The sequence below is a fragment of the Panthera onca genome, chromosome E3, assembly GCF_046562875.1.
Source record: "Panthera onca isolate mPanOnc1 chromosome E3, mPanOnc1 haplotype 2, whole genome shotgun sequence".
Classification (NCBI taxonomy): Eukaryota; Metazoa; Chordata; class Mammalia; order Carnivora; family Felidae; genus Panthera; species Panthera onca.
This window is the reverse complement of record NC_138354.1, coordinates 32,821,501-32,845,608: the sequence shown is the minus strand read 5'-3', so window position 1 is coordinate 32,845,608 and position 24,108 is coordinate 32,821,501. Positions and strand designations below refer to the sequence as shown.

General features: G+C 51.3%; 1 protein-coding gene across 17 annotated transcripts in view; it reads left to right on the top strand.

The window, feature by feature from the left end:
- CLEC16A (C-type lectin domain containing 16A) overlaps nt 1-24,108 on the top strand; it is a 202,679-nt gene that overhangs the window by 52,587 nt on the left and 125,984 nt on the right. For all 17 annotated transcript variants that reach the window (XR_009614839.3, XR_009614840.3, XR_009614841.3 and 14 more), the window contains exons 11-12: nt 12,155-12,284; nt 16,131-16,231. Coding sequence is in view for 14 of the 17 variants with exons in the window: in XM_060648495.3 (XP_060504478.1) it covers nt 12,155-12,284; nt 16,131-16,231 (231 nt within the window). In the remaining 3 variants the exon portion in view is untranslated. The remainder of the gene's footprint in view (nt 1-12,154; nt 12,285-16,130; nt 16,232-24,108) is intronic.

Here is a 24,108-nt window from a genome sequence, read left to right as displayed (position 1 = left end):
GACAGACACAGGCCATCGCCAGCGCCCACCGTGGGCCGTCCTCCTGGGTCCTGGGCTGGTGGTGGCTGCTCCCAAGCCAACTGTCCTTGGCCCATCAGCCTGGACTGTGTGATTCCCTAGTCAAGGTCATCTGAAGCTGGAAAACGGAGCAGAGCAGCTCAGTAAATCACCGACTGGGAACTCATTTGTTTTGGGGAGTTTGCTGCGTTTATGGAGCCAAAACCCACCCCCGTCCCCACCCTGCGGGCCCCATTCTGATTTTCTTGGCAGTTCTCAGTGAATGCCACGATCACATTCCGATAAGTATAAGCAAAGCGTCTCTCCAGTGCCACCCTGCTCTCTCTTTAAGGCTGAGATCCCAGCATGCTTTTATTTCTGTGTAAAGTATACAGTAAGCATTTTGGCGTCAGAATTCACTTTTGGCTCACAAACAGTATCACTTTGGTGGGGAGGTGAGGGGCAAACGCAAGGTAAGCAAGCCGTCCTAGTTTGCTTATTGGGATCTTTTTTTTTTTTTTTTTTAAACTCTGGAGAAAACTGCTTCAACGCTGGGGTTTAGCTGTCCTGTGGCCACAGTGGGGAAAGGGAGGAGGATTTCACCCCATTTTCCCATTTTGCACTCTGTGTTCCTGTCGATTTTGTTTTGGAAGGATGCTACCTCTTTCATTCCAGTCCTTTTAAGGGCTGCTCTCTAACCAGGCCTGGCCATGACTAACCCTGGTGTGGACAGGGCAGGCTTGGCGGTGAGCACAGTCAAGTGAGTCAGCGGACGGCCCGGTCCCGGCGTGCGGAGCTCCAGCGGCTCGGCAAGGCTACCGTTCCAGCTCACCGCTGGGCTCGGGGTCACGACTCCCCAGATGCCGAGCCGGCCTGCCCTGTGTGGGGGGCCAGCGGAGAAATGTTCACAGGTCTCCAGAAGCCCGTTTTCTGCGTGGTTACTCGGCCGGGTTGTACCAGACGGGGCCCAGGAATTTTCCCAGAGGCTTTACTTGGACACTTGATGGTGACATTAGAGTTTGGTCGACCATGGCTCCCAGCAGCCCTCTTGGCATTTTGGTGCCCTCCTCCATTTTCCCGGATATACATTAGTCATTCCAAAACATTACGGACCTGTCATCTTCCCCCACAGCTCACCGTAAATAAACACGAGTCTCTCGGGCCCGTCCAGCAGAGGCACCTAACTGGGCTGCGGCAGCTGTCACGTGAATGGTGTACCCGATCTCTTAGTTATTCTCAGGTTTAAGGTGCAGCTGGGGGCGTTCTCTCCTTAGACTGTGTTTGGGTGAAACCATTCGTGACCTGGAAGGGTGTTAGGCATGGCGTTGATGCGGGGGGGGGGGGGTGCTAGGAGATGGGGTACTGGCCTTGCAGTCATGTCTCAGTTTCCTGGGAACCTTGAGTGGTCTCCCAACTCAAACCGTGCCTCAGTTTCCCCATCTGGAAATTGAGTATAAAAAATGTAATTCGTGGGGTGCTTTTTTTTTTTCTTTTTTAAATGAGTATATGTTAGGAGTCTTGTGGTTGTAAGAGTTGGAGGAAATTCAACTCGGACTGGCTTCAACAAAAGGGTGATTATTGTTCCCAGAACTGGAAGGCTTGGGCGGGGCTGGCCTCAGGTGCAGAGATGACCACGGGCAGTGCCAGGCTTGCATCCTGCCAGCTCACCACCAAGCAGAGAAGGAGCTGAAGGCTAGGGGCCAATGCTTGGTGACACCGAGGGGCCTGGCTGGCCCACTGCCGTAGAGGGGCGGTCTTTGCCGATTGGCCAGGCTTGGGTCATGTGTTGACCCCACAGTGACACCCTCGGTGAGAAATAGGGTGTGTTTGTCAGAAGAAGGGGTCATGCGCGCTGGGCCCGCGGAAGCAGCAGATGCTCCACTAGAAAGCCACAGGGCTCCCATGTGCCCCTCATCCCCCTCCTGGCTGTCTTCTCCCTCACTGTTTGGGGTGGATCTGTGGCTAATTTCTCCTCCGAATTATTTTTTCTTTAGCAAGCTTCTTGCCTTGCCCCTGGATCTAGGGGTTCGTGGACCGCCCGGTTGTAACGAGCAGGCAGGGGTGACTTTGAAAAAGGAGATGGTGGTACCAGCTCCCCCTGCACAGCCTGCCACCCCCACGTTAGTGGGGGGTCTTCAAAAGGCAGCATCAGGCACAGGCAGACAAAGGTTTATGGTCGCGAGTCGGTCGCAGTTCTGCCTTGACCTGATTTAAATGTGGCATTAACGTGCTCTTTTTCTACAAACGCAACCAGAATTCACACGTCCTCCACATTTAAGCCCAGACGAGGAAGTAGGGTGAAATGAATGTGGACCCTCCACTCAGCCTCAGGTCCCAAATGACGAGTGACTCATTCTGAAACCAGAAAATCACAGGGCCCCTCAATCTGCAGCAATTGCACACTGAAAGGAAAAAGACAGGTGCCCTAGTCCCTGTAGTCAAAGAAGCGTTCACTCGACGCTCGCTGTGTCCCAGATGTCTCATCAGTCTGAAAGGATAGTCCTCTCTTTCTGGAGTCACTTGCAACAGTAGCTTAGTAAACAGACCCCAGGCACGAAAATGAATTGTTTGAACTTCTCGTTTGAAAAATAGGGTTTAGCTTTTGTTTTTTTGGCCTATGGAAAAAGTAGGCACCAACCGCGTGGACTGACCTTCAAAACCTACTCTTTTCTTAAATCGCAGCAAGGGCTTGGAATGAAGGGGACAACACTGACTTTGAACTAGCCAGGTCAGCTGGGAGTTGAGGGGTGCCTGGAAGTCTGGAACCCCGGCTTTGCTTTTTTTTTTTTTTTTTTTTAATTAAAAAAAATTTTTTTTAATGTTCATTTATTTTTGGGAGAGACTTAGAACGAGAGCAGGGGAGGGACAGAGAGAGAGGGAGACAGAGAATCTGAAGCAGGATCCAGGCTCTAAAGTGACAGCACAGAGCCCGACGCGGGGCTCGAACCCATGAACCGTGAGATCATAACCTGAACTGAAGTCAAAATGCTCCACTGACTGAGCCACCCAGGTGCCCCCCCAGCTTTGTGTTTTGTTTTGTTTTGTTTTGTTTTGTTTTGTTTTGTTGTTTTTGAAGCCTCTGTTGAAATGGAGCCCTGGCCTCATTTCTGGCTCCTCTTGGAAAGCCGGAGCCAACCCCAGGGCTGGCAGAGTTTCCTGATTGGGATGAGCCATGGATTAGCCATTGGGAGGTTGCGGTCTGAACCCCCCGACCCTTGATGGACTGCTCCTGAGCAGCTCTGTGACCCTGGGCAAATCGTCGCTTCTCCACCAGTGGCAGGACATCAGGATGCCCGGCTCTCGGGTTGTCAGAAACACGAGCATCGGTGTCTGAGCCCTTCAGCATGTGTCACACGGGCACTGAAAAGAAAGCCTGGCCAAGGTGGAGAGCAGAGCGAGGGGCTGGGCTGGGGGGCACTTTGTGCTTGGGTACCCCCGCCCCCGGCTGCAGGTTTCTGTGCAGCCAGCCCGGTTTTCTGTTAATTTGTATAACGAATCAGTGGGATGAGTGAGCATGTGTGTGTGGTGGGGGGACAGTGGGAAGGGAGGGAGGAGAGGATTAGGCGGCCAGCCCCATGATTGTAGAGGTGTGGGAGTGCCAAGTTTCCAGATAGGCTTCACTAGTACGAGGAACTTCCCAGGGGGGAAGAGACACCTTCTGAATTCACCCTCATGCCGCTCAGTAAGACAAAGGAAGAGGCACCCAAATACTCAGCCCTTGGACACCCTGTTGTTGTGGCCGGGTGCCGTTTGCCTCTCGAAATTCTGCTCCAAGGCCAGCCAATGGCACGCGGCCCTTCCCCTACTTCCTAGGTAACCAGCGAGGGCATCTTCCTCCTCCTTCCCCGAATGGTCTTGTTAGGGCCTTCTTCTCCCCTTCCCCCTTTCTACGGTCTGTCCTCGTTTTGATTCCTGGAATGTAGGACACAGAGGGCAACTCAGAGGATCCTTGAATTTGTGAAGTCAAAGACTGTTGGGAGGTCATGCCTGCCATTTCCCTGAAAAGCACTTCATTTACCAAATATTAATCAGATTAGAATGTACATCATCCCGGGCAAGTTGATGGATTATTGCTGTTATTTAAGAAAATCAGAGTGTCAGAGCATTGGGGAAGCCCACAGATCTGGCCAGAGTTGTCGTCTGGAGGGGGCGAGGTTGACGTCCGTGGTTGTGGAGAGTCCTCCGGCCTCTCCTCTGCACGCACACTGCCGTACGACCAAAACTGCCATCCAAAACCGCCTCCAGAATTCTTTCCCTCCTCCTGAACTGAAACTCTGTCCCCTTTAAGCATTACCTCCACATCCTCCCTCTCTCCGGCAGCTATCGCGTTCCTCTTCCTGTCTCTGTGAATCTGACCACTCCAGGTAGTTCACGTCAGTGGGATCACAACGGCGTTTGCCCTTTTGCGACAGCCTTATTTCACTTAGCGTCACGTCCTCAGGGTTCATCCGTGGTGTCACATGTATCGGGATTTCCTTTTTCAGGCCGAGCAATATTCCATTTTTTTGGGCACACTGCATTTTGCTCATCCAGTTGCTTCCCCACTTTTGGCCATCGTGAATAGTGCAGTGTCCACGAGTGTGCAAATCCTCTTCTGCTTTGGGGGCTTTTGGGGAAGTGACAGAGGCCGAGGAGGGCTGGGGCAAAGGAGCTGGAGATTCGGGTTCCCACGCCCAGCTGCTCAGCCTCACAGGGACGTTCCTCGACTCCCAGAGGCTCAAGACTCCAGTTGTGTAAAGGGGTCGCACCACCCCCCAGGCTGGGACGCTGGAGCCTTCAAGATTATGGGCCACGGTGCCCGGTGCCGGAACTGTAGCCACACGGGTGCTCCTTGCCAGCTCGTGGCCGGTGGGCAGTGCTGGGAGAGGAGCTCACAGCCGTGGGGGCAGAGGCCCACCTCCTCAATCCCTCTGTATATCAGTTTGCCCTTCTGTAAAATGCAGAGATCGGGCCAGATCAGCCTTGCCCCAGCTGTGGGGTTTGGGGATGGTTCTGGGTGAGTTGGAGCAGTGAGAAGATTCTCGTTGAGATCAGCTGCAGGGGAGCCTGGCGTTAGTGTCCTTCACACGTCCCCTCTCCAGCACGCACAGCGGGCCTTGCTCCTTTCATGCGTGTGTTTTCCCACCTGCTTTCTGTTGACACTGGCTTGAGGCTTATAGTAGTGATGAAAACGTGTTTTCGTTTGAAAACATTTTCAAACTTAGAAAAGTTTGGAAAAAGAAATAGTATAAAGATCACCTGTTTACCTTTTGTCCAGTTGCATCTTTTAACACATTCTAGCCCATTTGCTTTCCTATTTGTTTTCCCTCTCCCTGCCCCTCCGCCCCACACTTTTTTTCTGGATAAGTTGCACCCATCACGTCCCTTCCCTCCTGTCGGTGTCAGCACGCGTTTGCCAAGGATAGCGCGTTCGCTTTGGTGAGCGCCGTGCAGCTGTCCGCCTCAGTGGAGTTTTCTGCTGTCTGCGGTTCAGCTTGTCCGTTGACCTAATAACATCCTCCAGAGCATCTTTCCCCCACCAGTAGAACATCTAGTCTAGGGTCGGGTAGTGCCTTTTATTGTCGTGCCTCCCTGGCCTTCGTCAGGCTGGAGCGTTTTCCCACAGCCTTCTCTTTTACGACATTGACCTCTCTGAAGAACGCAGGACCTCTCCCTCCTTTGCTTTACTAAAACGTTCCTCATTCTGTCTTTGATGTTTTCTTTGTGATAAGATGAAGGTTATGCATTCCGGGCATAGGTGGTGGCATGTCCTTCCCCGTGTGTCCCATCTCGAGGCACATGATGTCCTTTTGACCCTCCCGGGTGACGTGAATATCGGTCACCTGGCTAAGGTATCTCCCGGTCTCCTCACCGTATAATTGCTTTCCCTCTTCTTGACGACTAATTAGCAACCCGTGGGGAGCTACTTAGAGATAATGCAGATTAATCTTGTGCCTCATTAAAGTGCCCCCCCTGGGATTTGTTCCTCATTGATGATACCTGCCTGAGCCACTCTTTACCCGCATGGTGACAAAATGTTGATTTTCCAACGTCAGCACTCTCTCCACGTTTAAAGATCAGCCCTCAGCATTCCGCTGTAAGGGAAAACCCCTCTTCTCCCCGTTTCTTTATTTATCTCTTCTTGGCACAGGCCATGGATTCCAGTTTTTAGTGGTTTGTGTTTCGTTACTGATTTAATTAATTTGATGCTCAAATTGTCCCAGATTTGGCCGTTGGGAACCCTTCTGACCTGGCTGCTGTGTCCTTGTGATACAGTCCCCTCGTTTCTTTTGAGCAGCCTTTATGCCTTCTGGCGTGACAATTTAACCAGGTTCATCTTGTACCTACGCTGCCCATACCCAGGATGAACCCTTTCTCTGCAAAGCCCTGGTTCCTCTCCATGGGCAGTGGTGTTAGAGACCAAAATCTGGGTCCCAGATGTGCTGATGGCTCCCATGGTGCTTTGCTTTTTGGCTCTTTCAGTGGACAGAGCTAGAAAATAGACGCGTGTATAAACACAAAATACACATTTCCTCACGCATGCATATGCATACGTACAAACGCGTATGCATGTGCGTATTTTAGAAATCGTGGATTCATACCAACACCTCTAATATTCATACCGATGCAGCTCAGTACCCAGAAGGCTCTTTCTTGCCTTCTCCCGTTCCAGATCTGTGTGTCACTTCTTCAGCTGGAGCCTTGCCTCCCAACAGCATCAACACGTTTGTTTGCTCAGTCCTAGAATACATCTAAAAAAGTTTCAGTTTGTTTATTGTGTAATAAACAAGAGTTCAGGATGGTTTGCAACTCCCCCTCCCTCCTCAAATGCTTCACACATCTCCCAACTGAGGGCATAGAGTCATGTATCCTGTTTATAGCTATTCACATTAATCTGCCTCTCCTTTTTTCTTTCCCCTCCGTCAGGGTAGATATGGTATGTATTTGAAAAAAATTGGGGGTCCTATTTTTTTTTTAATCTTCTCAGTTTAGGGTTCTTCCTTCCCATTTTTTACTGATTTAATTTCTATTGAAAAAATATATGGACTGTGAACAAAAGTGTGCAAAAAGGTTTGTTCAGGAAGGGTGCCTTCCATATTCTTTCCACCCATTCCCCTACCTCTGGTAGATAACCACCTTGGATTATTTTCTGGGATATCCTTCCCGTATTTCATTTTGTAAGAAGAAGCCGATTTATATATGTTTTCTTGCTCTCCCTTCTCTCTTACACGCAGGGTAGCATGCTGTATATGCTTGCTCTTCTCTCCCGTATCAGTACAGCGGTTTTCCTCATTCCGGTTTGCAGCTGCCTTGTGTGTGTGTGTGTGGACAAGTTTATTCAACCGGTCTTTATGCTTGGACATTTAGGTAGTTTCCAATATTTTGCAACTACAGATAATACTTCAGTGAACCCTCTTGTGCGTGTGCATTTTCATATTGTTAGGGGTGTAGCTTCCAGATAAATCCCTGCAAGTGGGGTTGCTCAATCGAAGAGTATTGATAGTGACTGAAAGTTTCCTTTTAAAATGCATTGAAGTCAAAAGAAGAAAAATGAGGTCAAATACAATGATTAGGTAGGTGACACATGGGACGGGCGACACATAGATATGGCACACATCGTAGAGGCAGGCAAATGACCGAAGTTGGAGCAGAGCTGAGCTGGGTTATTGTCCCGGTCCCTTTACATTCCGGAACAGAAACCTGGATGGGATGGGGGCTCCTGCTATATTATAGCAGGGTCAGGTGGAGCTCCCCGAGAATTCATCATCAGAGCCTGAGTCCTGGCCTCAGCGTCGGTGGAAATCCGTGCATGCATGCCCCCTGATCCGCTCTCCTTGGTGGCAGCAGCAGGGTGCGTGTGCCCTGGGAGGGGAGCGAGGCTGTGCCCAGGCAGGCCTGTGTCTGCGGAGAGATGTGGGCCCCGGAGGGTTCATAGAACCATGCCCGATGATCTGGTCTGGCATAAAAGAGAGGTTCACTTTGGCACTGAATCACCAGGAAAGGAAAGGTCAAATCTTCTTTCTCATCCTCTTTTAAAGATGGCTGTAGAATCCATTAAAAAAAATTTTTTTTAATGTTTATTTCCTCTTGAGAGAGAGAGAGAGCTACAGAACATGAGTGGGGGAGGGGCAGTGAGGGGGAGACAAAGAATCTCAAGCAGGCTCCAGGCTCTGAGCTGTCAGCATGGGGCTCGAACCCGTGAACCAAGAGATCGTGACCTGAGCCGAAGTCAGACGCTTAACCGACTGAGCCACCCAGGCGCCCCACGTAGATTCCATTTTAGAATGGTGAGAATGTGGAGAGACCGTCTCCCCAAAAACCTATTACCCACCCCTCTTTCGCCCACTTGGCATTTTGCATGCAGTTGCAGGGAGTTGACAGACCCTGGGTAAGACTCACAGCTCTTGGGGGTTGTCTGGATAAGATGGTTAAAAAGAAGCAGTGGAGGAGCAGGGACCTGTGTTGGCGTTGGAAGGACTGTGGTACATTCGTCAAGAGAGTTAACCTCAGCCGAGCGGCTCGCTCCACAGCTGTGCTGGCTGCAGGAGGGTCAGGAGGCTGGGGACAGCTGTGGGAGCCAGGGTGACAGAACCATCGTTGCGCGTGGAGCTGAGAGGCCCTCGTGGGCCGGTCCCGCGCGGGGACATGACCCGGGAGCCGAGAGGGCAGCAGTCCTGGCTTCTGCCGCTGCCTTTCTAGCTGTGTTAATTGTCACTGTGCTTCTGGGTTCCGTTTCCTCATGTTCAGTACCCGGGACCAAACCAGTGGTTTTCAGCAGTTCTGTGTGAAGCTCCTCAGAGTTCCAGAAGGGAGCTTCAGGGGCAGGAGGGAACCCATAGTCAGAGACGTCTGGGAGCCCACCCACCCTTTACCTGGAGCGACTCTGGTCCCATCTGCTCATCGTGGTGCTGTGCCATGGGGAATTGTCTTTCAAAATTATTGTGCAACTCCTTAACTAAATTTGGTGAGCACGAGACAGGCTTATCTTTCGCTGCTCCTCTGCTCCAGAGTTCCCAGCATCCAGGGAGATGAAACAACCCAGAAGGAATTACCACGTCAGAGCAGCGTATTCTCTAGAGTGAGGGGCTAGGGCTCGGCCCCGTAACCTCGGGGAGTCCTCGGAGCTGAGTTCCGCCTTGTCAGCCGGGCTGGGAGGCACGGGAGCTTGCAGCGAGCGGTACGGGAGGCGTGTCACGGGTCCCAGGGTCGAAGCCAGAGGCTGGCACCACAGCCAGCCTGCTAGTATTCAGATGTTTTCGCTGGCATGCTCTATCAGGAACACAGAACAGTCAAGTAGATCTGCGATTTCAGCACGCGTCTTCCAAACACAGGTCCGTTTGTTGTAAGTCGCACGTATTTGTATTGCCCTGTTAACGTTATAAACAACATAAACGGGACAGGTTTTTTAAAGGTGAGGATACTTAAAAATATAAGGTGTCTGCCCCACAGCAGGGAGGTGGGGCTCATTGGGAGGCCACTGAAGGAGGTTGGTGGGGGGGAAGGCGCAGACGCAGGAGGGCGCGGTGGTTCTCAGCCCCCAGTCTGTGCCGCCGCCTGCTCTTGGCGGCGGCCCTGGCTGCTCGGACTCCTGCTGACTCGATAGCTCCCTGTGAATCGACTCCCTTTCTTCCCCTTACATTTCGCCCCCTCAAGTGGTGATAGCCGCGGTTGAAGAACAGGTTCTCTGTGTGGTTAGAATTTTCTTCCCGTGCGCGTGAAAATAAATGCAGAACTACGCAAACAAACTGTCCGGACACCACTTGAAAATCGTGGGTCGGCCCCCACGTCTGTGGTGGGGGCGGCCCCGTGGGAGGCTCCGGTCTGCAGTGTCTGACTCCGGGCCACACTGAGAAGGAGGGGCTAGCGGTCGGGGCCCATGTGGACCGGTGGGGGATGCCCTCGTCCACTCCCGAGGACCGTGGCAGGTGCAGCCGTGCCCGAGGGGGTCCCAGAGGGTGGTGGGCACGGGATGTCTCCCATGAGAACACGGTGCAGGCTCAGGGCAGACTGGGTGCGGCTCTGGGTCACCTGCTCCACGTTGTGGCGGCCGTGCATGCGTCGCTTCCGGCCCTGTGTGCAGCCAGAGCCTCGTCCCCCTGTCCGTCCCATCACTGAGCGCTTGCCCTCTGGTCGCAGGCCCTGGGCCCGACCCCAGAGGCCCAGCGGAGAGCAAGACAGACAAGGCAGCTGTTCTTACGAAGCCCCCATTCGAGTGGGGGAAGGCAGACGGGAAGCAAGCAAACGGATACACAGAACATAGAAAATCCCGGCAGTTACAAATGCCAAGAAGTAAAATTGAGACGGGGCAGAGGGGACACATTCATGCAGAAGAATTCCACGTAATTGATGGATGCTACCGCCTGCTCCAGGAGCTGGAACGTGGTAACTCCCCCTCCTCGGCTGTGGGCTGCGCTTAATGACTCATTTGCACCGAGTGTTGAGTGGAAGGAGGAGGGCAGGTAACTCTCCGGTGGGGAAGTGTGACCAGCGTCAGCTCCGTCAGGTGGTGTAGATGTCACATAAGCGGACACGGCGTTGTGTTGGGAGCCCGTACCCTCACTGCAGCGGGGTGAGAAGGGCACGTCTCCTGCGTGGGCTTCCTCCCGGAACCTGCAGGCCTAGTCTAGTGATGAGAAAACACCAGACCCAGGTTGGGGGACGTTCCGCAAAATACCTGACCAGTTCTGTCTCCTCAAAGCTGTTAGGTCACCAGAGGCAAGGAAGTCAAACACTTGGTCACAGCCAGGAGGAGCCCAAGGGGACGTGGTGACTGGATACAACCTGGTACCCTAGATGGGATCCTGGCACAGGAAGTGGACAGGAGGGAAGAACTAAGGAAGTATGAATGAAATACGGATTTTAGATAATAATAAAGAGGTAAAGGAAAAACAGGTGTAGAGGGTGTCGGAGAAGACCTCTCTGAGGTTGGTGGCATTGGAGCTGGGCCTCGAAGGATGTGATCGGGTCAGGCCAGGGTAGGGAAGACCGGGGGTGAAAGCGTCCCGGGCAGAGGAAGCAGCCGTGTAACGATCCTGGGCAGAAACAAGCTTGGGCCCCTCAAGAGCGTGGAAGAAGCTGTCAGCACAGCTGGAGAGGCGTGAGGCAGAGGAGGCCAGGCAGTGAGGTCAGAGGTGGACAGGGGCCAGGCCGTGTGAGGCCTCGACGCCGTGGAAGGCGTTTGGATATCATCCCGAGTGTGATGGGAAGGCGGCGGACAGTTCTGAACAGAAGGGCGACATGAGCTAATTTCCACTTGAAGTAACTTGAGTCTGTGTGGAGAACAAACTGGGGGTGAAGGGAGGCGGCGGCCAGGTGGGAGGCCCTTGTGCCGGTCCAGGGAAAGACCATGGCTGGCAAGGGCCGCCAGAGTCCTGGGCGCGCTCCCGCCCCTCAAGAAACAAGTGCAGGTTCACACATCAGCGTCCTTTCCCTCCTCCGTCTCTTGAAGATGGGGGTTGACCTGAACTCTGGGTTCCAAGAACTAGCTGTCTGAAGGTCCACACCTCATGTCAAAGACCCCCATGACACGGACACCTTACGGCCCACAGCTAACCATCTCCAATTCAAGATGTTTTCCTCTCCTGGTTCGTATCTCTTTCGGAAAATAAACCATGGACGCCGTGCTTCAGTCGTTGCTTCAAGTTGCCCTTATTTAATTGGGAAAAATACAGTGAGGTTTCTAACCTCTCCCTGCCTTCTGGAAGTTGTCGGGGGGAAAAGGAAAACAAAAGCTTCAGGCGCGTCAAAGCCTTTTGTACGGTGTAAATGGTTTCAGAATATTCTCAGTGAATCGGGTTATGATTTATTAACCACGTATCATTTTTCTTGTGCTGCCTCCACTCCTTTGGGAAGGAAGTGTGGTATCAGTGGAGCAGAATAAGTATCTTAAAAAACACCTTGACATTGAATAAGCTACTGCAATTTGTGCTTTTTTGGGGGGGGGGCGTCAAAGTCAGGGTCACGCTTCTTGGCATTGCCGGGATGAGACGGGAGAGGGGTTCTGGCCTCTGTCTTATTTGTCCCCGGCCTGTTGCCGATGTTCCCGTCACTGCCGGCGAGCCCTTGCTGGATGTGTTAAGAGCCGTCCCCTCAGGCTTTGTCTGTGGCCCGGCTGTGTCTGTAAATCCAGGTCCATGAAGCTGTCTGGGCTCATCCCGGTCTCTGTGTTTGCTCCTAGAGATAGAGATGGTGATCATGGAGCGCAGCAAGCTCCCGGAGCTGGCGGCCAGCACGTCCGTGCAGGAACAGAACACCACGGACGAGGAGAAGAGCGCCGCCACGGGCTTGGAGAGCGTGCAGTGGAGCAGGTGCTGCCCGTCGTCCCCTGCTCGGGCTGGTGCCGTGGGTGGGGCGCCTGCCAGTCAGGGTGGGGGGTGCTGCTCCGTCACTGGGCGAGGACGTAGGCTGAGCGATGAGGGGGGCTGCCTGGGCCGGGGTGCCCCCCAGAGGTGACCGGGGGCCTCTTCCCGCCACCCGTGTGGTGCCTTCTCCTCCGCAAAGTCGTCCTGCTTCCTCCCTGCTCCTCCAGCCCCTCGGCCACCACAGGCACAGCCCCTCTCGAGAGGCGCAGGAACGAAGCTGCCACTCAGCCCTGTAGCGCTCACCCCTTGGAAAGGGGAAGACTGAGACATGGCGCCCCCCCCCCCCCCCCACCAAGCGCTTTGGGGCTGTGCCCTGTCCTAAAGGGTGTGGGCCACCCGGTGGCCGTGCCCTGCCGCTCCCAGGAGGCAGCCCCTTGGGAGCCGCGTTTGGATCTCCCTGGCTCATTCGTTCACTGCCGTGCTACCCCGTTGCCTGTGGGGCGTGCCCTCGTGGCTCAGCCAGCGTGATTTAATGCTGCTGTCCACCTTCGACTTTTCCCCTGATTTTTCATTTCACTGATGGCCCGCGGCAGCGAAATCCTCTTAAACCGTGGAGATGCCACATTTCCCGGAAACTTGCTGCAGCACCGCCCCTTCCAGAATGAGACGGGGCGTAAGCTTGCTCTCAAAGTGTGCGGCGAACTGTTGCGAGGGCTTCTTCGTTTCAGAGTTACTTCCTCAACAGGTGGCCCCCCGGGCTGACCCCCGCACTGTCCTGATCCTCCTTCAGGGTTCATAAACGCACGGCACGTCGGCCTGCAGAGCACTCCCTTCCTGGCCTCTCGGGCCGGAGCGGCTGAAACACACACACCATCCTCTTTATTCGTCCAGCTTGAAGCGGAGAGTTGAAGCACACTAATTTTTTCCTCCACATCCCTTGGCTTGGCAAATGTTTCAGTTATCTAACAGACAGGATTAATTTCTATCAGATGCACAAGGGGGCCATTTTTACTTTGGTTTCAACAAAAAACCCTGGAGTGTGGTGCAGGCTATCAGTTGTTGGAACTCACAGAGACCTTTTTGATTTTGCTTGGCAGCAAAGAACATAACTCCTGGAGCTCTGAAAATGAAGGAAATCATTCTCAACACAGAAAGGGACGGGAAAACAACCTTCAGTTGCTTGGCACAGCATTAGTTAGGATAGGAATGATTGGAAAAACCACAAATGACTAGTAGCGGGCGGGGGGGGGGCGCACATAAGCAAACGGGGGAGCGTCGGCTTGATAGAATGTCAGCTGCTGCTTTTAAGTGAATACTGTCAGGATATGTTGGGTTCCTTAGGATCTAATAAATGGAAACAGAGCACATATTTGACATAGTATGGTAATAGTATAGCTTCGCTAAACGAAAGAAAATAAGCATGTAGTCTTTAAAAAAAAAAAAAAGGCGACAGACCAAATTGTTATGTTTTGAGTGTTCGGTTGAGATTTCTTTCTTTTTTTGTTTTTTCCTGATTTTTAGTGAAGAGAGGGGTTTTCTTAGAGTCGATTGAGATTGTTTCGTAACTTTCCGTGACTTTAACTGACCTCTTTTACCACGTGGCTTGTAACGGAAGCTGAGCCTGGTGCCTCGAGTTGGGCCCACGTGCAAGCTTGCGGCCGCGGGAACCCTTGGGTCAGGGCTGTGCTTTGCTCTGAGACCCAATCCAAGGAGAGACTGGAGCAGGTCGATAGTTGCCTTCTCCTCTGCGAAGGTATCGAGTTGTTGGTTGTCAGAAACACTGCCGCGGACTTCTCCCCTCCCGGTCCCGGGCACTGAGCAGGGAGGAGGGCGCTCCGGGGGAGGGAGGGAGCGGACTGTTCTCCTTGACATGAATCGCATCTTGACATTGGCCCACTTGTCTGAAGAAACAGCGAAGTACAAAGCGGAACTGTTCTCCTGCTCCTCGTATATCGTGGGCCTATGTCTGCATTCGGGGTTAAATGCAGGCCTGAGAAACTGAAAAATGTTTTAAAAAGGTTTTTTTTTTCTTTTCTTTAAAAAAAAAGGTTAAAAAAAATTACAAAAGTAATACACATTCAGAAAATGTGAAAACATTTTGAAAAAACGTATGAAGAAGGGGAAGAGGTCTCCGTGATGCCAGTCTCGAAGGCAGCTGTCACTAGCGTCCTGGTTATTTCCTGCCCGTCGTTTTTCATTGCCCGTTTAGTGGGAACTGTGCCCTCCGTGCCCCCAGTACTTACACTTTACCATGCCTATCATTTTGTCTTCTTTCTTTCCATTCAATACCTAACACCAGGCATCTTTTTCACTGTGCTGTACTCTGAGCAAACACAATGCTAATGGCTGCACGACACTTCATCTCCTAGAAGATGTTATGTCCCCCCGGCCCTCCCTCTGTTCCTGGGCATTTGGTTATGTGTATTGCTCCCAAACGAAAATATAATCCACATTCCAAGCGGCTGGTTTACAAGAAAACGTTTTATCCTGCTCTTAAGTTTGGAAGTGTTCTTGCCAGGAACTTACAGAAACCCAAATCCGCACATGGCAAAACTATTCAGGCATCCGAAAGGTGCCGGATCTGGGCCGGGGAAGGTCTGGGGCCCTGGAGAAGCAGCCTGGACCTAATTGTCCCCTTCTAAAAAGGGTTCTTCCTTCAATTTCCGAGTGTCCGGTGTTCATTTGAAATGTTGCCACAAGAACATTTTCACTCCTTTCTCTTTGGCCTCTTCCAGTTAAATATTTTGAATCACTGGTATGTTTATGGGATTCAGATTTTTTTTTTTTTTTTTTTTTTTTAAGTCTAAAAGGTTAGGCAGTGAAGCGTCTCCCTGTGTGTCTGCCACACCTCTTCACTGCCCCCTACACAGTGGTGTTGACGGTGGCTGTGTGGCCTTCTAGGAGCTACGTGTGCTCCCGTCATTCACCAAGGTGCTCTGTTTTCTTGGCTTCGGCCTGGCATCCAGAGAGGCGGCCACCGTCACAGGCTCAGAGCCCCCTGCCTGTGCGGCCATATCTGTGCGTGTTCTATCATCCTTGTGATGAACGTCCTTGTTCTATCTCTCCAGACCAGGCCCTTCCCCTGGAAGGGCAGCATTTGGGGTGTGCGGTTTGTGGTATTTCCACTAAGCATCAGAGTTGAGACCTCACATCGCTTCTTGCCCGTCAGAGAAAGTCCGTCCAAGAAATTGCTGGGCCAGCACCTGCCAAAGCGAGCTCGTGGAGAAAGTGCCCTTGGAAAACACAAAACAGGGATCCTCTGTCAGCTGCTCCACGCGAGGACGCTTGGCACTGAGCACCCGGGCCTGTGTTCAAGGCCCTTCGTGGTTTCACTTGAACCCTCACTGGAACCCTGTGAGGGTTTAATCCCTACCTTCCCGATGGGCAAACGGACAGGTTTTAGGTAGCTGACCCAAGGGTTTGCAGCTAGGAGAGGCTGAATCCGAATTGGAACCCAGGCAGTCTGGCTCCAGGGCCCACATTCTGCAATTGTTCGGACTTGCTGGTGCTCTGTCTGGTGTTGTCTGTCTCCCTCGCCGCTCCCTTTTCTTCCTTCGCTCCTTACTCGTCTCAGCGTTGATGTGGTCCATCTGTTCGCCGGCATGGGAGTGCCCCAGGAGCAGGGCTTTGCGTCGTTTACCCCCATTGTCTAGAACAGCTGGGGCATGACTGTTGTGTGCTAAGGGGTCTGGTCCTCTGTCACTTTCCCCTGGAGATAGCTTCCCACAGGCAGAGCCCGTCCCCAACGCCTGGTGTTGGCCGCGGCACTCAGAGGGCTCGCCACGTGCTGGTGGGAGAGAAGTGGTCACCGTGTGCGCCAGGAGGCTCATGCGCACCCCTCCTCTTTTCCAGACCCTTCCTAGATATGGTGTACCACGCCCTGGACAGCCCGGACGACGACTACCACGCACTGTTTGTGCTCTGCCTCCTCTATGCCATGTCTCATAACAAAGGTAAGCCTTCTCACCTCGCCCGCCTTCCTGGCATCCCCCTCCTCTGCCTCGTGGAACAAAAAAAGAAAGCCGCTCTCCTTGAGGGATGCCCTTTCTGGTTTTGGCAGACTCCCCCGAAACTTCTCTTCAGCCTCGTCAGAATTTCTCAGGTGCTTTTGCACAGACCAAAGCCACAGGAATTGGTTACTCAGGCAATATGGCTGGTGGGAGGAAGGGTACAAGTGAGCGTCTAACCTGGTATGACTATCTTCACACTGTGGTTTTCTTTCGACCCCTCGCTTTTACAACCGGCTGAGCACCCGACCTCTTTTCCTAACATCAGAACTGAAATCAGTCAAATTGTGATCTTGGTTTTGCTATTTATAATAGCTGAAGTTCTTGCTCTGGGTTGAGGGCTAAAATAGACCCTGGGCAGATTGGGTGGAATTGTAGGTTTCCTTTCTGAAGAAAGGTGTGGTTCTCTGGCTTCCCCCATTGAGGTGGAGTGGTCAGGATCAGAGTCCCGTGGAACTGACAGATCTGGTTAGGATTCATTCATTCACTTCCTCGCTGGGGACGGCCTCTGGTGTACCCCCCACCTGGCTTGACACCGGTAGGTTCTGAAACCTCCACATCAGAATCTCTGCACAGAAATCAAGAACATTCTTTCTGGCCTCTGCCAGGAGCTGGGCTTGGCGTAGAGGGGACTTTGTAGCAGGTGACGTTTTAGGAGGTTTTTCATAAGCTAATTGGGAGGTGTGGAGGTGGATGTGGGTTTTACTAAGGCAGCCTATGCCTAGAAACGTTTAAGAAGCCCTCGACATAGTAAATATTTACTCTTAAATCTTTAACCCTGATAAATAAGTGGACTAGTGGCAAAAATATATATGTTAAAAAAAAAAAAGCCTCCCCTCCCATCTCTGTCCTCCACCCTCTTCTTCAAGGCAGTTCGTGTTAGCAGTTTCTTGCGTGTCTCTTTAGAGATCTCCGTGCAGACCCAAGTACAAGCGTATAGGATTTTATTTCTACGACTGCCCCGCACTGAACCATAAATAAGGTGTCCCTAATTGTCCATACCCTGTTTTTCTGACATCGTCGTGTATCCACGTATCATGTTCCTAGAGAACTGCCTTGTTCTTTTTGATCGTCATGTCTGTGCATCATTGATTCTGCCATCATCCCCTTATTGAACAGCACCGAAACTCCTTCCAGGCTTTTCCCACCCTGGAGGGGACCCACCGTGATGGCTCTTGTCATTTGTAAGTCATTGTGCACCCGGCAAGAGACCTCTAAGAGGCGCTCAGCAGGCTCGGAATCCTGCTGACATTTCCTCCCATCTCGCTCGCTCCCGTGGCTTCTGCGATCCCCTCCAGCCCCTGGCGTGGTGAGTGGCACGCAGGAGCCCTCAGTTTCTGGGCGGAAGCAGAACCCCGTGAGACTGACCGACTCCCGCCCAGGTGCCGCCCACCGCTCCCCGGCACCTGACTTCTGTGCCCTCTGCAGTCCGAGCTCCTGCCCGCTGCCTGCTGGAGACTCCTACTCAGGTGTTTCAGTGGCACCTGGAACAATGTGTGCCGTTCCCTGAAGTATACCCTGACCTCATCACGCTTTCTGCCGTTTCTGGTTCGGTTCAGATTGCCTACCAGGTTGAAACTGCCATGACCTTTAGCTCCTTCCCTCCTTTGATCTAGCATTTGGTCGTCAGCCTTTGTCAGTCCTCCCTCTTCAGCTGTCTGATCAGCAGAATTTAACCAAGTGTGGCTTGGTGCCTGGCTCGAAGCTAGATGCTGCAGGTGAGAGCCAGAGGCACGAGGGCAAGAGAGGTCTGGGCACGTCATTCCAGTGGCCGTTATCCCGGCCTCCGTACGGGTCTAACATACGGCCGTTTCGTAACCCGTCCTCCATAGCACTGCCAGGAGATCCTCTGTGACACGGTGTGGACCATGTGCCTCCCGTTCAGAATCCCTTCGTGCCTTCGTCTCTCCCTTAAACTCCTCCCTCCTCTTCCTGGCATTTTAAGTATCCAGACTGCACCCACCATTCCAACTTGATCTGGTTCCTCTGACTTCCCTTCGCAGACCTTTGGGAAGCAAATTTTTATTTGGGTGCAAATTTTTATCTAGTGGTAGAACTCTTTCACAGAGATAAACTTGGGGATACTGACACGGTACTCCCTGAACTCCTTAAAGTTCTGGTTACAAGCAACAGGAACTACTTCTCATTAACTTAAAGCAGTAAAAGGGAAAGTCTATAAGAAGGCCCCTGGGCCAGCTCCCAGGATCCGAGCAGTTGCTGAAAGACAGAGGGAAGGGCAGGAACCAACCAGCTCTGGGGACTTCCTCAAGGCAGATTGTGATTTGGCCCCAGCAGATCCCAGGTTGGGAGTCTGTTTCCATTCAGGTTTCACATTCTTGGGCAAGAGATCTGATTGTTGCAGCTTTTGGTGGTGTGTCTAACTCTGGAACATTCAGTCATGGCTGGGGGTCAGGGTCATATAGCACAGACTTGGCCCCAGGGCCCTGGGACTGGGACTGTTCCCAGAGCAATGAGCTTCTCTGGAAGCCTGGCAGCCATCCCGGTCAGTGCCAACACGCCTACCTGCTCCTGGCTAGTCTTCTACTTTTTTACATTCGTTTGTGTTTCTTCCTGCCATTTTCTCGACGCCAGTGTCCCCACCTGTTGAGATTCTGCTTGCCTGTCAAGGGTCTAGTTGCAAGGACGTTTTTTCTGATCCCTTCAGGTGATACTCACTTGGGGTTTGTTAGTCCCATCTAATGTGGCAGGCACATTTTATACATTACTGAATTTGACCTGCCTAAAATTTTGTTAAGGAGTTTTGCATTTATGTTCAAGAGTGATATTTGTTTATGGTCTTGTAATTCTCGTTCTGTTTGCTTTCAGAGTTATATTTACCTTATGGAATAAATTCAGAACCATTTCCTACTCCTGGATTGTATACAGTTTTTATGGAACTGGTATGATTTCTTCCTTAACTGTTTGGTAGAATCCACCAGTGAATCCGTCTGGGCCTAGAGTTTTCTTTGAGGGAAGATTTTTAGCTACTCAGATTCTTCAGTAGATATAGGGCTATTGAAGCTTTATTTGTTCTTCTTGAGTGAACTTTGATAGCTTGTGTCTTTCAAGGAATTTGTCATTACATCTAAATTGTCAAATTTATTGGTATACCCTTGTTCATTATGTTCCTTTATTATCCTTTCAATGTCTGTAGGATCTATAGTAATGTCCCCATTTTAATTCATGGTATTGGTAGTTTAGGTCTTCATGTTCTTTTTCCTGATCAGTTTGGCTAAAGATTTAACAATTTCATACTAATTTTATGGATACTCAAAGAACTGTCTTTTGGTTTCATTGATTTTTCTGTACTCTTTTTCTGTTTTCTGTTTTATTACTTTCTGTTCATTATTTCTTACTGTTAGCTGCTTACTTCAGATTAATTTACTCCTCTTTTTGTAGTTTCTTAAGATGGACGCTGAGATCATTGATTTTTTAAGCTAATCAGTTTTTTTCTTTTTTTGAAAGAATTTAACATATACTGAAATTAATCTTTTTTGTTTGTAGTTGTATGAATTGTAGCACAGGTGTGGGTTTGGTCAATACCACCATAATCAGGATTCATTACGATTCCATCAACCAAAACTTCCCTTATGCTATTATTCCTTGTCAGTCATACCCTTCCCATACCACTCACAGATATTTAACTTTTTTTTCCTTTTGTGATGAGAGTTTAATACTATAAATTTCCCTCTAAGCACTACATTAGGTGTGTGCTTAGGCACAATAAATTTTGATAGATGTGGTTTGATTTTATTCACTTTAAAATATTTTATAACCTCCCTTTTATTTATTCTTGTCTGTTGTGTCATCTGTGTAAATTCTAGTTATGTTTCTATTAGAGAATTTCCTCCTGGTTTGGTCTCTATTAGAGATTTTTCTGTCCTGGGTCATGGTCAAGTTACTTGGAATTGGTTTGATCCTTTGGAGGCTTTTAAGCTTTGCTGGTGCTGGTCCAGAACAGCCTTTAGTCTCAGGCTCACTTGGCCCCACTGCTGAGGGAGGCCCTTTCTGAAGAGTGTACCCAGTGGGCCACAGTTGGGTGGTCTTTCCACACTGGCCGCTGGGAACACGAACTCTTGTCAGCGTTGTGTGAGCCCCAGATCGTTCCACCTGCTGTGTTCCAGAAAGTCCTTCCCTTCCGTCACATGCATGTACAGAGCAGGACTTAGCTGACGCCTCAGATGGACCGTCTGCAGCTCTCTGGTCCTCCCTCTTCTTGGTTCCAGTCACTTGGCCCCTCTGAGCTCCAAACTCTGCCTTCTCGACGGAGGGAGACTGTGGCCTTTCTTGGGATTTTCTCTTTCTGGGCCAAGGCCTGGAAACTTTCCAGACCGTGAACTGGAGCAGTCCCTGGGCCCACTGCCTTCGTCTCCTCCCTCACAGGGTCACCCTCCAGCGCTGCTGCTTGTCCTGTCCAGTGTGTCGTAATCACTGTTTTATGTATTTTGCCTAGTTTTCTAGTTGCTTGAATCAGGAGGCTAAATCCAACCCATCCTGGCTGAAAGCCATGGCACTTGAAAAAGCTTTATTGTGGTCTAATCGATGTACAATAAACTGCACATATGGAGAGTGTACGCTGTGATAAGTTCTGACCTATGTTTGCACCCATGAAACCATCACCACAATCCAGACAGCGTGCATATCCATCACCCCAAACCTCTCCTCCTGCCCCTTGGTCACCGTCCCCCTGCCCGCTCTCACCCCTCTCCCCAAGCAGCACCGAGTTGTTCCTCGTCACCATAATGAGTTTGTCCTGCCTAGAATTTCACATAAATAAAATCGTGCAGTAGGTACTCTTATTTTGCATGGCTTCTTTCATTGGGTGTGATTATTTTGAGATTCGTCACGTTGCTCTGTGTGTTGCCGGTTCGTTTCTTCTGACTGCCGAGTAGCTGGCCTCCGTGTGTTCGTCCATTCGTCTGTTAATGGGCACTTGGCTTATTTCCAGTTAAGGGTAAAGTACTAAGAACATTTATGTACAAGTCTTTTATGGACACATATTTGCTTTTTTCTTGGGTAAATACCGAATCATACAATTGGTCTAAGTTTGTTTTTAAACGTTTACTTATTTTGAGAGAGAGAGAGAGAGAGTGAGAGCGCGAGCGAGCATGCTTAGGGGAGGGGCAGAGAGAGAGGGAAAGAGAGAATCCCGAGCAGACTCCACGATGTCAGCACAGAGCCCGACGTGGGACTTGATCTCAGGAACTCTGAAATCGTGACCTGGGCCAAAACCAAGAGTCAAGACACTTAACTGACTGAGCCACCCAGGCACCCCAGGTTTGTTTGTTTGTTTTTAAGAAAAACTGGCACATTTTTGCCCTAAGTAGCTGTATAATTGGCGTTCCATCACCAGCGTATGACGGGTTTTCACATCCTTCGCAATACTTGTACGGCACTCCTTTTGATTTTCGTCATTCTAATAGGTACGTAGCAGTGTCTCATTATGATTTTAATTTGCATTTTCCTAATGACTAATGATAATGACTTTCTGTGTGCTTCATTTGCCACTCTGTGTCTCTTTTTTTTTTTTTTTTTTTTTTTAGTTTTTAACGTTTATTTTTGAGAGAGACAGAGACAGAGCATGAGCAGGGGAGGGGCGGGGAGAGAGAGAGACACACAGAATCAGAAGCAGGTTCCGGGCTGTGAGCACAGAGCACACGGGGCTCGAACTCACACAACTGTGACATCATGACCTGAGCCAAAGTCGGACACCTAACCAACCGAGCCATCCAGGCGCCCCTTTTCTGTGTGTCTTCTTTGGCGAAATATCATTTCAAATTTTTTTACGGGTTGTTCGTTTTCTTATTGTCGAGCCTTGAGTTTTTGGGTTTTTTTTACTAATATATGTTCTGGGTCCTTTATCAGATGAATGTCACAAGGATTTCCTCCCAGTCTGTGACTTGTCTTTTCCTCAGCTAACAACGTCTTGTGAGGAGCAGACCTTTTTAAATTTCCATGGAGATCCTGTGGCACTTTTTCTATCTCTTTTTCTCTCCATATTTTCGCTTTCATTCCGGACTGCCTGGTCTTTAAAGGCAGAGACCATGTCTGTCCCGATGGCCTACCGTGGTACCCAACTTAATGGCTGGCAGCCGGTCGGCACTCAGCCAAAGTGTGTTGACTGATCGCCTCTCGGCCGTGCGGCGGCTTCGCTGGGCTGCTCTTTCTCTTTCTGGTAGCCCGAGCTCGGGGCCTCAGCAGGGGAGGTGTCGTCTTAGGGGTGGGGATGCCAGGCTCCAGGGGGCCAAGGGGCACTTTGTCTTTCTGGTGGCTGGCTTTCCTGAAGGGCTTCCTTCCTGGAGCCGGAGCTGTGTACCTGGGAGGGAGGCGCTCCCTCATCCAGTGCTGGGCCCTGGAGGGACCACCCCACCGAGGTCCTGCCTGGGGTGCCTCCCTTTGTTTCTTGAGGCTCCTCCTCTCCCCTTCCTCCTCGACATCGAAGGGGATTTCTTCTTAAAAGAGTGGAAGTGTATAATTGAGGGAATTTAATTCCTTCTTCCATTTCCTGCTGGTGCTATCCATTTATTTCTTCCCTCAGCCTCCCAGCAGAGATCTCGGGAGCCTTATTTATTAGATGCCAGGCACTGTGGTTAATGTTGCGAATGCGGTGGTGAACCAAACACATACTTTCACAGACGTGACTGTGGCTGCTGTGGAGGGAGCAGGGCGAGAGGGGTGGGAGGTGACGGCAGTATGACAGGCAAGCGGGGACACACGGCGGTGAGGAGCTTTGATTGTGTTCTGACGCAGTGGGAACTCCGAAGGTTGTTCAGGCAGGAAAGCGTTGCACAATCTACATGGCTTCCGTGTTTACCTTCTTTTGAAAGTGACCGCTTTGTCTCTAATCTCCTTTGGTTCTGAAAGACTGTCAGTCACGAAGAATTTGTTCCTGAAGTTACTCAGTTACTTACTAAGGGCACAGCTGTGTGCCGGGCAGCGTGCTCAGCCTGGGGGCTCACAGACTCCAGGCTGACCGAGGCTGGGACCGCCGTCCGCTCATCAGGCGGGCGGGCAGCAGGCGAGGGTGGGCAGGGCGCCCCGAGAAAGGAATGGGCTGGAGCCAGTCTGCGGGCAGTGGGTGGGCAGTGACGGTGAACCGCATCCTATGGGCTGGGGTGGGGGGTGCTGAAGGTGGGTTCATCCGGGAACTGATCTGACCTCTGTACACCCCTTAGAAAGGGTTCACCGTAGTTCAGCCCGAAGACGGGCAGAATGGAGAGATAATGGGCAGGTGTGGGCAGTGTCGAGGAGGTGAAAGCGAAGGGCTTTGTCGTCATCTCTCAGGTACGTGCCACACACTTCCTGTGTGCGAGGCGTCGTTCTGGGCGCTGGAACAATCTGATGAGCCTCCATCAAGTGAATGAGAAGAAATCGGGTCGTGTTGTGACAGAGAATGCACCGGTGGTGGTGGTGGTGGTGGTGCGAGGGTTACTAGCTAGGGGGGGTCAAGGGACACTGGCCTGAGGAAAGAATATGACAGCGGAGGCCTGAAGGGCGAGAAGTCCCCTCTGCCAGGATCCGGGGCAGGTGTGGTCCAGGCGAAGGGAACAGTGCGTGCAAAGGCCGTGATGTAGGCGAGAGCTTGTAGGTTTGAGGAGCAGAAAGTGAGGCCAAGCAGAGCGAGGCACTGACCAGCCGGGTGGGGACCAGATCTCGGAGGGCCTTGAAGGCTATGAAAAGGAATTTAGATTTCATTCCAAGAGCAGTGGGAAACCCTAAAGGACTTTTAAGTAGAAGAGTGACATGATCAGATGGACGTCTTTGAAGACCAGTCTGGCTACCGGGTGGAAAGTAGACGAGGCGGGTGAGGGAGAGGGTTGCTG